At 61.8% G+C, this 16317-nt stretch overlaps 1 protein-coding gene across 2 annotated transcripts; it reads right to left on the bottom strand.

Moving 5' to 3' along the window:
• Positions 1–4715: 4715 nt before the first annotated feature.
• SERPINA3 (serpin family A member 3) lies at positions 4716–15254 on the bottom strand. Of its 2 annotated transcripts, none has more exons than XM_062181454.1 (5): positions 15164–15254; positions 12735–13388; positions 9623–9896; positions 6602–6752; positions 4716–5638 (listed from the first exon to the last, which is right to left on the bottom strand). In XM_062181454.1, exons 2-5 carry the CDS (start codon positions 13369–13371, stop codon positions 5435–5437), a joined length of 1266 nt encoding a protein of 421 aa, XP_062037438.1. In that variant the 5' UTR covers positions 13372–13388; positions 15164–15254; the 3' UTR covers positions 4716–5434. The 2 variants fall into 2 exon arrangements, with proteins under 2 accessions (XP_062037438.1, XP_062037439.1); XM_062181455.1 differs by having other exon boundaries at positions 15080–15223.
• Positions 15255–16317: the final 1063 nt, after the last annotated feature.

Raw genomic sequence — 16317 nt, 5'->3', positions numbered from 1 at the left:
CAGCTGAAGCCAGGAGCAAGGAGCCTCATCCCGATGCGGGTGGCAGGGGCCCAAGCACTTGCACCATCTTCCGCTGCTTTCCCCGGCATGTTAGCAGGGAGCTGGATCAGAAGTGGAGCAGCTGGGACATGAACTGGCACCCATATGGGATGCCAATATCACAGCTGGCGGGCTTAACCCACTGCGCCACAACACCGGCTCCTAAATGTATATATTAACTTAGGAAGATGGACATCTCCATGACGCTTAGCTTGCCCAACCAAGGCCACCACGTGCCCTTCTTTTTAAATTTTTATTTATTTGGAAGAGAGAGAGAGAGGAGAGAGAGAGAGAGAAAGAGCGAGAGCGAGAGAGAGAGAGAGAGAAATCTTCTATCTTCTGGTTTATTCCCCAAATGCTCGCAACATTTGAGTCTGGGCCAGGCCGAATCCAGGAGCCACAAACTCCATCTGGGTCTCTGTGGGGCACAGGGGCTGTCACCTGCGTCCTCCCAGGACGCACATCAACGGGAAGCTGGAATTTAGGCTCAGTGGCATTAGAGATTCCTCCACCTGCCTGCCGCCTGCGTGTTTCTCAGGCTTGCTCCTGAGTGTTTTATCGGCCACCATGAGCGCCAGTGCACCCACGGGAGCCCTTCCTTTCTTCTCTTCTTCCCCCACCCACCTCTTCCTCCTCCTCCTTCCTCCCACTTCTTTTTTGTATATATTTGAAAGTTATTAATTTCTCTCCTCTTTTTTAAATCGATGACTCTGGAGGCAAAGACAGAGCGGGGCAGCCGTGAGCGAAGGTTAACTAAAGGGTGAGATTTGTCCACCGACGCTTTCTTTCCCACATTCGACTGCTATTTGAGAGCCCGTGGGGCAGTGGCCTTGAGTGCTGGGGTTATTGCTTCAAGGTCCGTTTGCTGGGGAAGCCAGCAGGATGGAGGCAGTGTTGGGATCGAGGAAGGAGAGTGTCTTCTTTGAAAACGTTCCACTTGGGCCATAGCAGGTGTTTCCCGGGCAGCAGAGGGACAAAAGCGCTCCTTGGGCCAGGGACCTCACCCCGTGCTCCAAAGAGAGAGGAGGCGTTATCCTGGGGCTAAGTCTGAGTCCAGCCATGACGACTTGGAGATGGAGGAGGGCTTACAGTCAGCCAGAGCCGCGGCTCTCAACCCTGCGGTCAAATCACCAGGGGACTTTTGAAAACCCGGGTCCCCGGCCCGCTCCAGCCAACAACGTCAGCTCCTGTGGGGGTGAGGCCTGGGCCTAGGGTCTTTTAAGAACCCCCCCCCCCGAGATGATTGCACCGTGCAGCCCCAGTCGGAGCCACCCTGGAGAGCAATGCTCTTGCCGAGCAGGGGAGACGGTGGCGAAGCGAAGTGCCCGCGGCCAGGCTGTGACCGAGTGCAGGGCTCCAGAGTCCCCAGCCCAGGGAACAGCGGTTGATGCCTCTCGGGGGTGCAGCCCAGGCCGGGCGAGGTCCCGAATGTTTTAGGTAAGAACTCAGCTTCCCCAGTCACCAACCCCACGTGGGAGGCGACAGTTTCCCGCTCCACAAGGGAGGGCTGCAAAGCTAGTCTGTCACTCACCCAGCTCACGCAGCTCTAAAGGGGCAGCACTTGGGCCAGAGCTCAGACTCCCAGCTCAGGGGTACCTGCGGCCCGGCTGGGCTCTCACCCGCTTTGCCCCAAGGCCCTGGGGCATTTGTGGCCCCGTTCTCCTCCCGTGGCAGGCACAGGGGACAGCAAGGGCGACCAGGAACTGTTAGCGGTTTAACTGTTCTTCGCACTGCGCCTTGCTCAGGTGCCCTCTGGCTGGCGGTCCCCCGGGGTCTGTCCTCAGGGAAGCACCACTGGGGAGGCATGGGGTACCTGCTCCTGGGGTCTGTTCCTTCTCTAACCACGGGAGATACAGACAGAGAGAGACAGAGAGAGAGAGGAGCTCCTTGCACCCTGGCCCGTGGGTGGACGCTCAGGTCGCTGCCCCGTCCTGGTTCCTGGGGGAATGTTGCTTTGAGATCCCTTGGGATCCCTTTGAGAGCCCACCTATGAGCCCTTCTGCACAGACACTGGAGCATCTGGGAGTTCTATTTTTACTTTTCTAAAAAGGATTTTTTTTATATATATTTTGACTTATTTATTTATGGAACAGGCAGAGAGAGAAAGACTGAGAGATCCCCCACCTACAGGCTCACTCTTCAAATGCCTGCACAGCCAGGGCTGGGCCAGGCCAAAGCCGGGAGCTGGGAGCCCAATCCAGGTCTCCCACGTGGGTGGCAGGGACCGAAGTCCTCGAGCCACCACCTGCTGTCTCTCCAGGTGTGCGTCAGCAGGAAGGCGGGATTGGGAGCGCAGCTGCACTTGAACCCCAGCACTGGGATACACGGTGTCTGTGTCTTAACTACACCTGGCCCTGTTTTCACTCCCCTGAGGAACTGCCCAGCCCCTCTCCATCGCGGCTGCGCCATCTCACGCCCCACCAGCAGCGCACGGGGTCCTGGGTTGCCCACGGCCGTCCTGACAGGCGGGAGCGGCATGCTGTGGTTCTGGTTGAATTTCCCCCATGGTTAGTGAGGAGCATCTTCCCACGCACCTGTCAGCCGTGTGTCTTTCGGGGGAACATCTGTTTAAGACCTTGCCCACGTCTCACTCACTGTGTTTGGCTGGTTTTTCTTGCTATTGGGGTGCAGGAGCTCCTTAGGTCTTTTCGCTGTGAACCCTTCAGCAGACCTGAGGCTTGGGAATACGTCCTCCCGCTCTGTAGGCTGCCCTTTCGTTGCATACCGACAGCGGAGTAGGTATGGAAAAGGAGGAAACCCAAAGTGTGGGCCGACACGGGCGAAGCTGGAGAACATTTTTCTATCAAAGCAACAAGCCAGGCTCAGGGGGCCCGCACGGTGACCCTGATGGGGGCATCAGAGTAGCCAGAGTGCCGGGCCGCCGCCAGGGGCAGAGGGAGGAGAAGCAAGGGTAGCTGCCAGCAGGTGCGGCCGGCTCCACACAGCGAGGGAGTTAGAGACCTGCACGCCCCCGGCCTGCGTTAATGGTACTGCGCCCGGCACTTCAGTGTTACAGGCGAGACCTCACGTTACCTGTTCTTTCTGTAATGGGGGGGGGGGGGAGGAATATAGAAGAAAAAGGAGAAGGAGGGGGAGGAGGAGAAAGAGGAGGAAGAAGAGGGACACAGGAAGAATTACATGCATTTCTTTTGGAACAGCAAGTGAGCTTTTCCTTAGCTTTGCCAACCTGGGAGCTGGCAGCCGGGCCCCTTGCGTGGAGCTCAGAGGCCCCGGTTTTCGGGGTCGCCCCTCTTTCGGGGCTCTGCCTCCCCAGGTGCCCACGCGGCCGCGGCTGGGGAGCAGAGGGCTTGTGGAGCGCGCATGCGCACCACCACGTGGGCCCCGGTCCTCGGCGCCCCTCCCCCGGCGCAGGGATGCCAAGGCTGGTTTGGTGAGAGTTTCTCCAGCCGGCCCGTCTGCCCCCGCACCCTGGCAGCTGCACAGGGACCTCTAGACCCGCTAAGTGACAGGACTGTGGGGGTCTGGGGGCCTGGGGGCCCAGCTCCAAATGGGCTCTGGAAGCAATTTCCGCGGCTCCACTCTGGGGTCTCCCCGCTGCCTCCCTCCGCTGCCCCCCTCCCCCCCCAGGGGCGGGACTCTGCTTTCTCTCTCCACCGCCTGGGCTGCCCCGGTTGAGTGCGCACACCTGTGGCTTCACACCGCTCCCCCCAGGGCTGCCGAGGGCTGCAGCCAAGCCGGATCCAGAGGCGGCTTGGACGAGGGACGCGGAGCTGTGAGTACCGGAGCCCGCCTGCGTCTCGCTGTCTCCGGCTGGGGTACCCCCAAGTGCCCGGTCGTCCGGGGTGCTAACAGAACCTGGCAGCAGCTACGGTGCTCTCTGAGGTCCCCGAACCACGGAACAACCCGAGCATCCCGCAGCGGAACCCGGGGCCGGGGAGGTCTGCCGGGAAGGAGCCTGGGCCCCCGACAGGGGACTGAGCTGTCGGGAGCTCCCCCCAGCTGGAGAGGAGCGGTCAGAGGCAGTCACACTGCAGAGGGTGAACGTGGAGCCTACGGGAGGCATGGAACGTAGGGAGCTCCTGGGAGGCTCCCTGGAGGAGGTGGTACCTGAGCTGAGACTGGAAGATGGGTCAGGAGAGAGGCAGGAAGGGGGCGTGGGGGCTTCAGAAGACGCAAGAGCATGTTCAGGGTCCCAGAGGAAGGGCGTGCGTGTGTGCAGGTGTGAGGTGGTGATGAGGGAACTTGTGGTGTGGCAGGTGTCCCCCGGTCCCTCCCCACAGGGGCCTGCTCTTCCCAATCTTGCAGTGGGGGCCGCTCAGCTCCCCCTGACGCATCCCCAGAGCAGGAGGAATCTGCAGCGCCTCCCTCCGCCCGGACTCCTCTTCTGACTGCAGGCCCCGCCGCTCCCGGAACAAGCCCCTCGGGTGTGTGTCTCCCAGCGTGCTCAGCCTGAGCACCACGTCCTCCCGACGTGCTCTCCTGCTGGCTTGCTGCCCGGAGAGGGTTCTCGGCACCCAGAGGCCTCCCTCGGATCCAGCGTGTTCACCCTTCCTCCCCCAACGGAATCACAGAGCGCCCCTGGGCCCCACTGCCCTTGAGGTGAGGCGTCCCTGTGTCCCTCCGGGGGCCCGTTCCTGCATGGCCCCATGATGCCCAGTGCACCCCCATCCCCGACCCCCAAATCCCTTCCGTGCGCAGCAGCAGAGGACTTTTCCTTTTCTGTTTAAAGATTTACTTATTTATTGGAAAGACACACTGACACAGATCGGGTAGGGGGAGGAGACAGAGAGAGAGAGGTCTTCCATCCTCGTTCACTCCCCAGATGGCTGCCAGGGCTGGAGCTGGGCCCGATCAAAGCCAGGAGCCTGGAACTCCATCCAGGTCCCCCATGTGGGTGCAGGGGCCCAAGCACTTGGTGACCTTCTGCTGCTTTCCCAGGGGCATAAGCAGGGAGCTGGATCGGAAACAGAGCAGCCAGGACTCGAACCTGTGCTCCCGTATGCGGTGGATACGGGATGCCAGGGGGCAGGAGCCGTGTCACAGGGTCAGGGCCGCAGAGCAGGGGCTCTGGGGGAGGGGAGGTGTGAAACTGTAACAGGGGACAGGGTAGCTTCAGGGCAGGAACAAGCCTGGGGACAGATGGGCCCCTGCCCAGGCCTGGGGCTGGGGTCCAGGTGAGCCTGGCCAGGTGGCTGACGCCTGGGGGGCAGGCAGCGTGGGTTTCAGGGCACAGCAGCAGCAGGGCCGTCCGTGTGCGAAGGCACAGGGATGTGTCCGTCCAGGGAGAGGTCACTGCTCTCAGGAGACTGCAGTGCACGGGCTCCCTGGGCGCTGGGTGCCACGCTGGCGGTCACTGTCCCCTTCCCATGGAGGCGCAGGGCTCGGAGGTCCGGCCGCACCGAGGGCCCAAGCCCCTCGATGTCCAGCAGGAGCCCTAGGCTTGCGTGGGGTTGACGACTTTGCTCAGAAACAGGACGCTCGCCGTGTCCCTGGGGATGATGACCACCAGGAAGGGCCTGTTGAAGTGCACTGTGGTCACTGGGCCCAGTTTCCCGGACAAGAGTGAAACCTTAACGCCGGTGGCAGCCGCCGCTTCGGTGCCCTTCTCGGCTACGTCCAGCACAGCCTTGTGGACCACCTGCGGGGACATCAGAGCATGACTCATGGGGTGGGGGAGCTGGAGGGAGGTGCCTGCCTGGCTGTGCTGGGGCCCGCCCCTCCCAGCGCCCTCTCTGCTACTTCTGCCCAGATGCAGAGCTCTGAGGGATTTGCCCAGAGTCACGGAGGTCTGGTGTGTGTGGCAGGGGCTGATCTGGGTCCCTCTGTGTCTGTGTCCCAAGTCTGTGTTGCCCCTGGACACCAACAGCTGCCAGGAGCAGGGGCCAGGCCAACACTGCGCATTTCTTTGGTCAGTAACCTCGCAGCCGTCTCCACCATGCAGCCTCTGCTCCGTGGCTGGGCCGGCCTGGGCTCAGCACCTCTCTGGCTCCAGTCTGAACGTGCCCACGGCTCTCAACTACGACTGCTTTTCATGGAGTGACATTGCACCCCTGGAACACACCCGTCCCCTCCTCCGCACACCCTTGCACCCCAGTGCTCCTGGGGAGGTGGGGAGCAGCCCGAGCACAAAGCTCGGCTGCCCAGCGGCCCCCTTTTCCTGGCTGCTCTGCCCTGGTGATGCAGTCCGGGAGTCTCGAGTGCTCTTCGCTCATACTCACAGCATATACATCACAAGTGCCCTAGCGCCACCATCGCCTGCCCAGCCAAGCGCTGCATTCAGCCAAGAACTATGGCCCCACTTTGCAGATGGAAAGCCCGAGGGTGGAGGACTCTATTTTGCCCGCATTGGGCAGTAAACAGTGGAGTGCAGGCAGTGGCCACAGATGTCTGATTTTGAGCCCAAGCTCTTCCCCACGGCGGCTCCTGCATCACTTAATGCCGCAGGGGAGGTGGGTGCCAGCCCCCAGCCCGGCAGGAGGTGCTGGACCATGCCGGCTCTCTAGGCATGAGGGGTTCCCAAATCTCAGACTCCTCCCACATGCATCTGGCTTCGGCCCTCAAGGTCAGAGGGAGCGTGGGGTTCCCCGAGTTCACAGCTCACCTGGGAGACCGCCATGTTCTTGACCCCCATGACCCCGGACAGGTCGGCGTGCGTGGTGAAGACTTCTCTGATGCCCAGCTCGGAAAGGAGGTCTTTCAGGTTCAAGTCGCTGGAGATGGAGAACTTGGGCAGGTGCAGCTCGTCAATCCACCTGGGAAGTGCAGGAACCACGCTGGAACGAGGCTTGGCCCAGGGCCCTCCCCAAGGCCAGCGTGAGCTTCCCTGGTCCCTCCCCCACCCCGCCCCATCCACATCCCCCACCCGGTCTGTGCCTCTAATTCATAGTCACCTGTGCTCATCTGTGAGCGTCCACATGGGCTGGGCACAGGGCCAGGGCTGGGCTAGGGCCATGCCCGAGCTTGGCCATGACCTTGTCCCCTGGCTCACGGTGCATCAGGAGACACCTGTGCTCGAGCAGGGGCCCCCGCAGTGAGAGACGGGGGGGATGGGGGGCCAGGGCAGCCTCATCGGCCGCACAGCAACCTGCAGCAGGGCCACTAGGAGGGCTTCCTGCAGGAGGCGGCGTGGAGGCTGAGTCTCAAAGGAGCTGGCTGGGGGAAGGCTGGGAGAACTCAGAGGAAGTGGGAATCAAGAGGGAGCACTGGCGAGTGCGGGGTGGCCTCGGCATGGCGAGGGAGCGGTGAGGGAGGAGGCCGGGCAGGGGCCTCAGCTCCATGGTGCTGGAAGGGCTCTGGGGCCCTGAGACAGCTGCAGTTGCCACTTGGCCTGCTGGGGAGCTCCTTGAGGGCGGGGCTGCCTCTGCCTGCAGTGTGGAGCCTGAGCCTGGAGCGGGTTGCTCACAGAACGGGCACCTCCCCCTGTGCACCCCTCTCCCCGAGACACCTGCTGTCGTCTGCCTGCTCTCACGGCCGCCCAGTCCAAGGAGGGGGCGTCTCATGTCTCCATCTATCTCTGAGGCCATGGGAGCAGAGACGGCGTCCTACGCCTCTGCAGCCCGCCCTCCCTCCCTTCCACCACAAGTGTCCACGGAGCGTCCACTCTGGGCCACGCAGGTGCACACAGACACTTCGTCCGTGTTTTGCAGATCAAAGTGTCGGAGGAAGAGGCCTTTCATTCAGAACCACTCCTGGAGCCCCAGCTCGCAGGCCATCACTTGGTGCTAACAGGTAGGAGACCAGGGCGGGGATGGGGGTGGGAGGTAGGGGGGGCACATGGATGGGAGGGGCAGGAGCTGGGCCGTGGTCTCCTGGGCTGAGAGGGAGGCAGCCCCGGAGGGTGCCAGCTGCCTGGACAGTGGCCGGGGCAGGGGCTGTGGCCGCCAGTGGTCCTCGCAGCAGCCTCCTCCCTCTGTGGTTCGCCAAGTGACCCCCCCCGGGCCCCCCCCCCCCAGCATTACCCCCAAGAACAAGGATGCGGACGGGATGCTGCTCCCCGCTCTGTAGGAAGCAGCCCCGCCCCGAGGCTGAGCCTTGGGAATGGGGCTGAGCCTGGTGGCCCCACCACCCCCACAGGTGTCCCTCCCCATCCCCCAAGGCCCACGCAGGGTCTGGGCCACACCTCCTGTGCTGCCTCGCCTGTTCCCCTCGGTGCTGAGCCCTGAGCCGCTGGGCTCCACGTGGCCAGCCTGTGTCGCCTTCTTCGGGTCTCTCTAGAGCTCGGTCACCTCTCACACTGCACGCCCCGTCCCTGCTCCCCGCCACCACACCCCCCCTGGAGTTCTGTGCCGGGCTCCTGGCTGCTCTCCCTGCCTCTCACTAACCCTGCTCTCTGTACTCTTAGCAGCGGGGTGGTTCTTTGAAAACCACCCCAGGCAGGTCTCCTTGGCTCTCTGTTTCTCTGGGGGGAGGGAAGGCCAGGGTTCTCCAGGGGTCTCCAGGGGTCTGTAGGGATCTGCAGGGGTCTGCAGGGGTCTGCAGGGCCCTCCATAACCTGCTCCACCACCCTGGGGCCTCTGCCTCCCTGTCCAGCTGCAGGTGCTCCAGCCTCGCTCTTCGCTGAACACAGCCCTAGGGGCTTTGCCCTGCTGTTCCCTGTGCCAGGAATGCTCTTCCCCAAATATCTGCTAACGCAGTCCCCTGCCTCAGCTCTGCTGGCCTCCAGCTTCCCCTAAGGGCCATCTGGTTCAACATCACAGACCACCGCCAGCTCCACTTTCCCGACCCCGTTACCCACACTGCCGTCCTAGTCTTATGTTCTAACAAACCAATCATTTCCGATTTGTATATTTATTGTCTGCGTCTCCCCCAGGTGCAAGGTCGGCTTCCTACAGCGGAGAGTTTTGTGTTTTATTCACTGTTAGTGTCAAGCGCATAGTAGGTGCTCAATTAGTCACTCAACAGATGCTGAATGAATGAATGAATGGGTAACCAGTGCAGAGCTGGTTCTCACAGCTGCCTCGCCTCCCCCTTGGCTGATTGCAATTCCTGCCGTCTCCCCGCACTGAGCCGAGCTGTCCACGAGAGCTGGGCGTTGTGTTAGCTTCTCCCTGACTCAGAACACACTGAGGATCAGAGGAAGCCTCTGTCCTGGCTCAGTCTGACATCGTCATCTTTTAAATATAAATATAAATATAAATATAAATATAAATATAAATATAAATATAAATTCCTTATTTGAAAGGAAGAGAATGAAAGAGAAACAGAAAAACAGAGACAGATGGAGAGACCTTCCATCCACTGGTTCACTCCCCAAATGGCTGCAACCACCAGGGCTGGGCCAGGCCAAAGCCAGGAGCCCAGAACTCCATCCAGCTCGAGCTCTCCTGCGAGGGTTCCAGGGACCCAGTTACCGGGGCCACCACCTGCTGCCTCCCAGGGTGTGCGTTAGCAGGGAGCTGGATTGGAAGCAGAGCTGCTGTTGCGGGATTCCCGCATCTGTGCCAAATGCCCACCCCCTGATGCCATCAGCTTAAAGAAAAAAAAAAAATCAGACCTAAAGCTACAGGGAGCAAGGTGACCCCAGCGTCCATCTGCTCCCCTGCAGGACCTCCCCCGAGCCCCCACACCCTGGCCGCTGGGAGGGAAGGCGACCAGCGATGGCGCTGCCCCTGAGGGTACTCACTTCGTCTGCACCGAGCTGCTCCACCTGCTCAGTGTCTCCGGGGACAGCTTGGCTTCCACCTCCTCCATTTTGCCCTCGTCGGGGAGGATGAAGAGCGCGCTGGCGTTGCCCAGGTAGTTGAGTTGCACCACGGTGCAGGACAGCTCCTGGTCCCGGAAGTAGGGCGTGGCAAAGTCCTCCATGGTCATCGTGGGAACCGGCACCCATTTGCCCTTTTCCAACTGGAACCTGGACTTGATGGTATCGCGGGGGTCAAAGGGCTTCTCCCACTTGGCTGAAAGTGGAGCAAGCGGGCGGAGGCCAGGTGAGTGCCAGGGCAGCCCCCCCTGGGGGCAACAGAGCTCTGTCCCTGTCCCCAGCCAGCCAGGGGCCTTCTTGGGGTGGCCCTGCCTGGGTCTGGAGAAACACCTCGGTGAGTGGAGAAGCCGTGGGTGTGAAGGGAAGCCATGCAGGCTGGAAGTAGGACGCAACAGAGAGGCAGGGGTCAGCACAGGTGGGCGAGAGGGCCCGGCGGCCCAGGGGCAGGCAGGAGCCCGGGGAAATGTGAAGTTCCTGGCTCCCTGGATCGAACAGTGTCTGGAGTCGCTGGCATGGCTGGGGTGTGGCAGGTTTGAGGCTGAGCTCCACACGGGGATGGGAAGTGTCGGACAGAATAGCAGTGTGGCCCCCTGGGGGTGGGGTGGGGGCCTTAATGGAAGGAGAACTCAGAGCCAGGAGTGACCATGAGCACAAACGCGTGCGCACGCACAGCATCTTAAGAGGCAGGGACACTGGGTGCCCCCAAGCCGGGGCTACGACGTGCCGGTTGTGGGTCCTCCGCTCACGCCGAGTCACGCCCACTCTGATTTCTTGAACTCGGGACCCGGTGACTCTGTGTCTGTCTCCCGCTTGCTCCCAGGAGCCCGGCCTCTCCAGCCTCGTGGCCGCGTCCTGGAGCCGGGTGGAGTCGGCCCTTCCAGCCAGCCTTGTCTCCGGGCCCTTCCTGTCCCCTTCAAGGCCGTGCTAGCTCTGGGCCCAGACCGAGCCGCTGCCCTCGTGGCAGCCACTGGGTCTCTTGCTCACCGTCTCACAAGGCTCCGGGTTGGCCAAGATCCCGCCGCCGAGATCCCACCCCATGGGCAGCCCCGTCGCAGCTGAGTGCTGGTGCCCAGCCCTGGTCCCTGGGCTTGGGGGGGGGGGTTCCCGCCAGAGTCCCCAGGCCAGCATCACCCACGCCCCCTCCCAGCTCTCTCCCTCTAGGGCCTGCTTGGTGTCCTGACTGAGGATTCCGTCGTGGGCAAGCTTGACCCCAGCATCTGCTCGGCACTGAATTCTATGGGGGTAAAACTGCTTCTGGCACCCATAGCCGCTGCACGCCTGAACACAAGCCCGCCCCGGCCAGGCGGACGTAAACCCTCACCCCAAGGACCGACTGACCAATGTTCCTACTGCCCTGCCCCCACATCCAGCTGTCATTGCCCTGATCCTCATCATCACTGCCATCACCAAAAGATGATGAAACAGAGAAACAGTTCCCGGGACAGCAGAGCGTCACACTCAGATGCGACACAGACGTCAGAATTGTTAGGCGCGAGGCGGAGAATGTACAATAACCCTAACCAGTAAGGTAAGGGCTCCCAGGATACACACGAATAGGCAAGCGGGTCAGCAGAGAGAGGGAAACTGAGCAAGACGCGGAGAGCATAGCCAGAGATCAGCGGAACGGAAATGGAGCGCGCCCTCCCGGGCCTCCCCGGGCGACGGGACGCAGCCGAGAGAGCCTGGGCGCGGGGACACAGGCTGACGGGACTGCCGGACGGAGCACAAAGAGAAGCAGGAGTGATAAAGGCAGAGCCTCCAAGAACCGTGGGGCAGTGCGCAGAGGCGTGGCATGGCCACGGCCGGAAATCCTGGGGGAACAGGACTCCCTCCCTCCCCGCCTTCCTTCCATAATTGCGGGCAGCACCTGGGGGGCCCCGTGTCTCTGGCTCCCTCACTTCCTTGCCCGGCCCCTTCCCGTCATTCCTATCTTCAGGGTTTCTAGGACCAAGGCAGCTGCCAGTCTCTGCTCAGCCCCTGTGCCCCCTGCCTCCCCCCACCGGGCATGAACAACTGACAGCGGCAGCCAGAGCCAAGCCCCTCGCAGGGCAGCAGACAGCTCCCTGCCCACTGTGCTGCCCTGGCCAGGAAGGTGCCCCTGGGGATGTGACTGATGCCCAGGGGGCCGGGTGGGAAGAAGCCTGGTCTGGACTGAATCCTGCCGTGGCGCTACAGGTCTCTAACCCTTCTGACCTCTGCCCCCCATCTCTGCGTGTGTCACCAGCTCTCCTGATTCTTCTCGAAGCCCGCGCGCCATCATCTCAGTCTAGGCCCCCTCCCCCGGGGGTCCAGGTGGCTCACAAGGCCAGGGTGGCTTTGTGACCCAGCTCTGTTTGCCTCAACCTCCCTCTGCTATGGTGCTTTCCCCTGTAAAGGCAAAGGAGAGCCATGCCCTGGGGGAAGGCTTCCTTCTCTGGCTCCCCTTCCCCACCAGGCTGGATGCCCCCTGCCCCTGCTTTCACAGACTGGGTCTACAGCACTGCCAGCTGGCGCCCTCTGCTGGTGGGGTGCAGTGGGAGAGGAGGAACCGACACTGACACGGCGTCCTGAGCCAGAACTTCTGGAACCTGAGCGTCACACACTGCCCCCTGCCGTCCACCCTCCACACTGCAGCTTGGCTATCGACCAGGCCCGGCACACACGTGACAGGTTCCTGTGTGTGAACCAGATGGAAGTGAGGCACAGAACGGGAAGCTGCAGGGTGGGGTGGCCAGGAGTCAGCACAGGAGAGGGAGGAGGGGGCTCTAAGCAGGGAGGTGGCAGCCTCCTGGGGGCCCAAGTACGTAGCCCCCTCCGCTGCTGGCTTGGCTGCCCTGCCTGTGTCCGACGGCTAGAGGTGGAAGCGGCAACTGGTCTGTCTGCTGTGACCCTAGAGGTGGGGCCCTAGGGCAGGGCGGTGGGAACCCCAGCAGCAGGGCAGGCGTCCGGTCCATGTCCCCTGTCCCCCAGCACGGCCACTGGGCCGGGGCGGAAAGAGCCTTGCAGACTCAGGACCCCGTGTCTGGGACCTGCGGCCCCCGGGCCCGGCGCTCACCTTTGAAGGAGATGTAATTCACCAGGACCATCGCGGTCTGCGGGTCCAGGCCCTGGATGAGGTCCACGATTTTGCCCTGGGTTTCCTTCTCCACGTAGCTGTTGATGATTCTCTCGGCAGTGGCGGGGTCCTGGAAGTCGGTGGCGATGGCGGCCGAGCCGTACAGCTTCTCGGCGCCCTCGGCAAAGGTCGCCAGCATCTCCAGCGACTCGCGGACGAACAGCGCGTTGCCCAGGCTCAGCTGCAGCTGTGCGCGCGGCTGGCGGAGCGTGCTCAGGAGCTGTTGGAAGCCCCGATGGATTTCCATCTCCGGCGTCTCGGTGAGGTTGAACTTGAGGCCTTCGAGCAGCTCGGTGAGCGTGGAGCTGCGGGCTCCCAGGGATAGGAAGGCCAGGGCCGTGGAGATGCTCAGCGGGGAGAAGACGAGGTTCTTGTGGGGCGTCGTCGAAGCGAGCTGCTTGTAGAGGCTGCAGGCGAAGTGGGCGTTGCTGGAGACCAGCGCTGCAAGCCGCCGTCCATCCTCCGAGAGCTCCTGGCCCAGGGTCTCCGGGCCAGCTGTGCCCGCCGGGTGGCAAAGGACAGCAGGGCAGAGCCCCGCCACCACCAGCGCCAGCGCCAGCGCCAGGAGAGTTGACATCCTCGCCGCTCTCAACCCTGAAAACAGGACTCCTGTAAGGCTCAGAGGCCCAGATGGTGCAGTGCGTCCCCTCAGGACCTCCCTCCTGGCCTGCGCTCCAGCCCTTACGGCTTCGGGGGCCTCCCTGGGGCGATGCTGTCCTGGGCACCCAGCAGACACCACTGCTGTGAGGGTGAGTGCTGCTATTCCTAGGACAGAAGCAAGGCACAGAGTGGTGCAGGGGGATCCCCAAGGGAACACAGAGGGCCTGGGGAGGAAGTGAGGTCAGCAGCCAGGTTCGCCTAGCTCAGTTCTGGCAGCCCTGAGGTTGGGAGGCGTGTCCTTCCAGAATGCCTTCTCCTCCCCCACGGGCACCCCATCAGAGGGGAGAGACAGTAGGGGGACTTGTCCCCGCCCCAGCCGCCATCTGCCCTGAAGTAGGACCCCGAAGGGCCCCTGCACCGCGTCAGACCTCGGCCCTCCCGCAGTCCCGGGTGGCAGGTGCCACGGCCCCGGGCAGGCCGTCCCTGGAGGGGCCCGGTCACAGCATGGTCTGCTAAGGGAGGACCCGGCAGGCAGCTGGCTCCTGAGAGGTTCTGCGGGGATGACCTCCTCCCCCGGCCCCTGGAGCTGCTGCACAAGAGACTCGAGACAGGGGCTGCGTTCGAACCCCTGACTGCGGCCGGCAGCTTCCACCCACGTGGTCCCAGACACCAGAGGAGAAAGGGGGCTGGGGCTGGCGCTGTGGCAGAGCAGGTAAAGCCACCACCTGCAGTGTCAGCATCCCATATGGACGCTGGTTCGAGACCCTGCTGCCCCACTTCCAATCCGGCTCTCTGCTAATGTGCTTGGAAAGCAGTGGAAGATGGCCCAAGTGCTTGAGCCCCTGCACCTGCACGGGAAGACCCAGAGGAAGCTCCTGGTTCTTGACTTTGGATCGGCACAGCTCCGGCCGTTGTGGCCACCTGGGGAATGAACCAGCAGATGGAAGACCACTCTCTCTTTCTCTCTCTGTCTCTCCTATTTCTGTGTAACTCTGGCTTTCAAACGAATAAATAAATAGCCCTTAAAGAAAGGGGGTCACTCATGTTGGGTCCCAGGGGAGGATGGAAGGAGAGGAGGGGGAGGAAGAAGAGGAGGAAGAGGAGGGAGGGGAGAGCTGGGAGGCAGTTCCGGGGCTGCTGTGGGGACAGGGCAGCCCTGGCCTCAGCTGTCTGTTGACAGCCGGGCTGATGTGGCCAGTCCTTTGGAACGGTGTCACACGGGATTTTCCGCAAATCACAGCTGGAGGGAGATGGCTGGTGTGTCCAAGCCAGCCGGAAGGGGGCGCAGCCGTCTGTTGGCTCGGCCACGGGACCTCAGGGGGAAGTGGGGCTCCAGCTCCTCCAAAGGCAGCCCCCGCCTCCCGCAGACCCTGCAGTCCTGATGGGGCCTGCGTGCTTTGTCCAGAGGCCCCACGGCAGGGTGTGCGTCTGCACCCCGTCCTGAGAGCAGCACCCTGTGCCAGCCGAAGGGACGGCACCTCCTCCCCCTCTGAGGGTCAAGGGCACGGCTGGCTCCAACTCAGAGCCCAGAGTGTGGAGTCAGAAATGACCCAAGAAACCACGGTGGCCCCTCCACCCGTGGCAGGCGTCAAAACCTGCATCCCCCGAGAGGGGGACATTGGAGTCGGTGGCAGCCCCAGATCTGTCCCTTGGCCCCCAGCCCCGTGCCCTGAGCCCCCTCGCACCCCACACAGGCCACAGGCTCCAGGTCACAGCCTAGCACCCCAGGAATCCTCAGCTCCCAGCACGGAGGCAGCAGCGTGGGTTACCTGCTGGTAAAGCCGAGGAGGCACTGGGAGGTTCTGGAGGCGCCTGCCCGGAGTGCTGGCTTTGCCCGAAGGCCAGCACTTATTTGTCCTGGCAGAGAACCCCGCCCCCTGCTTAGGAAATGTTGTCGGGAACAGCCAAGGACTCTGTTCTTAGACTGGAAACAGCCAGATGACTGCTTCCCATAACCTGGTTTATTGGCTCCAATGGAACAACCCGGTGATGGGAAGCGCCCCTAACTTTTTGTTCCTTAAAAACAATGACAACAAAAACTGCCTTCTTAGCACACTTTCTGTGTATAAAATGTGTATTGAGGAACATGGAATAACCCAGAAAATAAATAAAGATTCTGGAAACATCCCCCAGGGAGGGCTCGGCTAACCCCTTGGTGTATTTCCACGTCACTTTGCTTCAGAGCGTTGGGCGTGAGTCTTCGTGCGTCTGTGTGTGTGTGAGGCGTGAATCTCTGAACACAAACGCGGACGTGCTGTTTGTAAGCAGGACTCTGTTCGCTGTGCGTACTTCAGTGTTATGTGCCTGCAGTGTCACGGCGTGCTCACACCTGCGCTGCCACACACACGTGAGAGTGTCGCCCTGGACTACGAAGGCGACAGGACTTCTTCAGTCTCGTGATCTCGCGGGCAGGCCAGCGTACGCGGGATCTATCATCGGCCAAACCGTCAGCATGCAGTGCGTGACTGTCACTCTAATGCAAGCCTGGCTTTGTTTGGTGTAGCACTGTGTGAGCGAATGAACCACAATAGATGCTTGTTGGCTCTAAAGTGTGAGTGGCTGATGAGAGCGGAGTTTCATCCTCCCTAACTTGGTGGTCCCTGCTTTGCAGGCTCCATATATTTTCAGAATGCAGTATCTTTTTAAGCACTTTTGCCATCTTCCGCTGCTTTCCCAGGGCCATTAGCAGGGAGCGGGACTGGAAGTGGAGCAGCCAGGACTTGAGTTGGTGCCCATATGAGCTGCTGGCACTGCATGTGGAGGCTTTACCCATTACGCCACAGTCAGACCCCAGAATGCAATATATATTTTTTAAAGATTTTATTTTATTTATTTGAAATACAGAGTTACACAGAGAGATAGAGACAGAGAGAGAGAGGTCTTCCCTCCATTGGTTCACTCCCTAGATGGCCGCAACAGCTGG

This window comes from Lepus europaeus, chromosome 22 (assembly GCF_033115175.1).
Source record: "Lepus europaeus isolate LE1 chromosome 22, mLepTim1.pri, whole genome shotgun sequence".
NCBI lineage: Eukaryota > Metazoa > Chordata > Mammalia > Lagomorpha > Leporidae > Lepus > Lepus europaeus.
The sequence above is the reverse complement of the archived record's forward strand: the minus strand, read 5'-3'. Positions and strand labels throughout refer to the sequence as shown.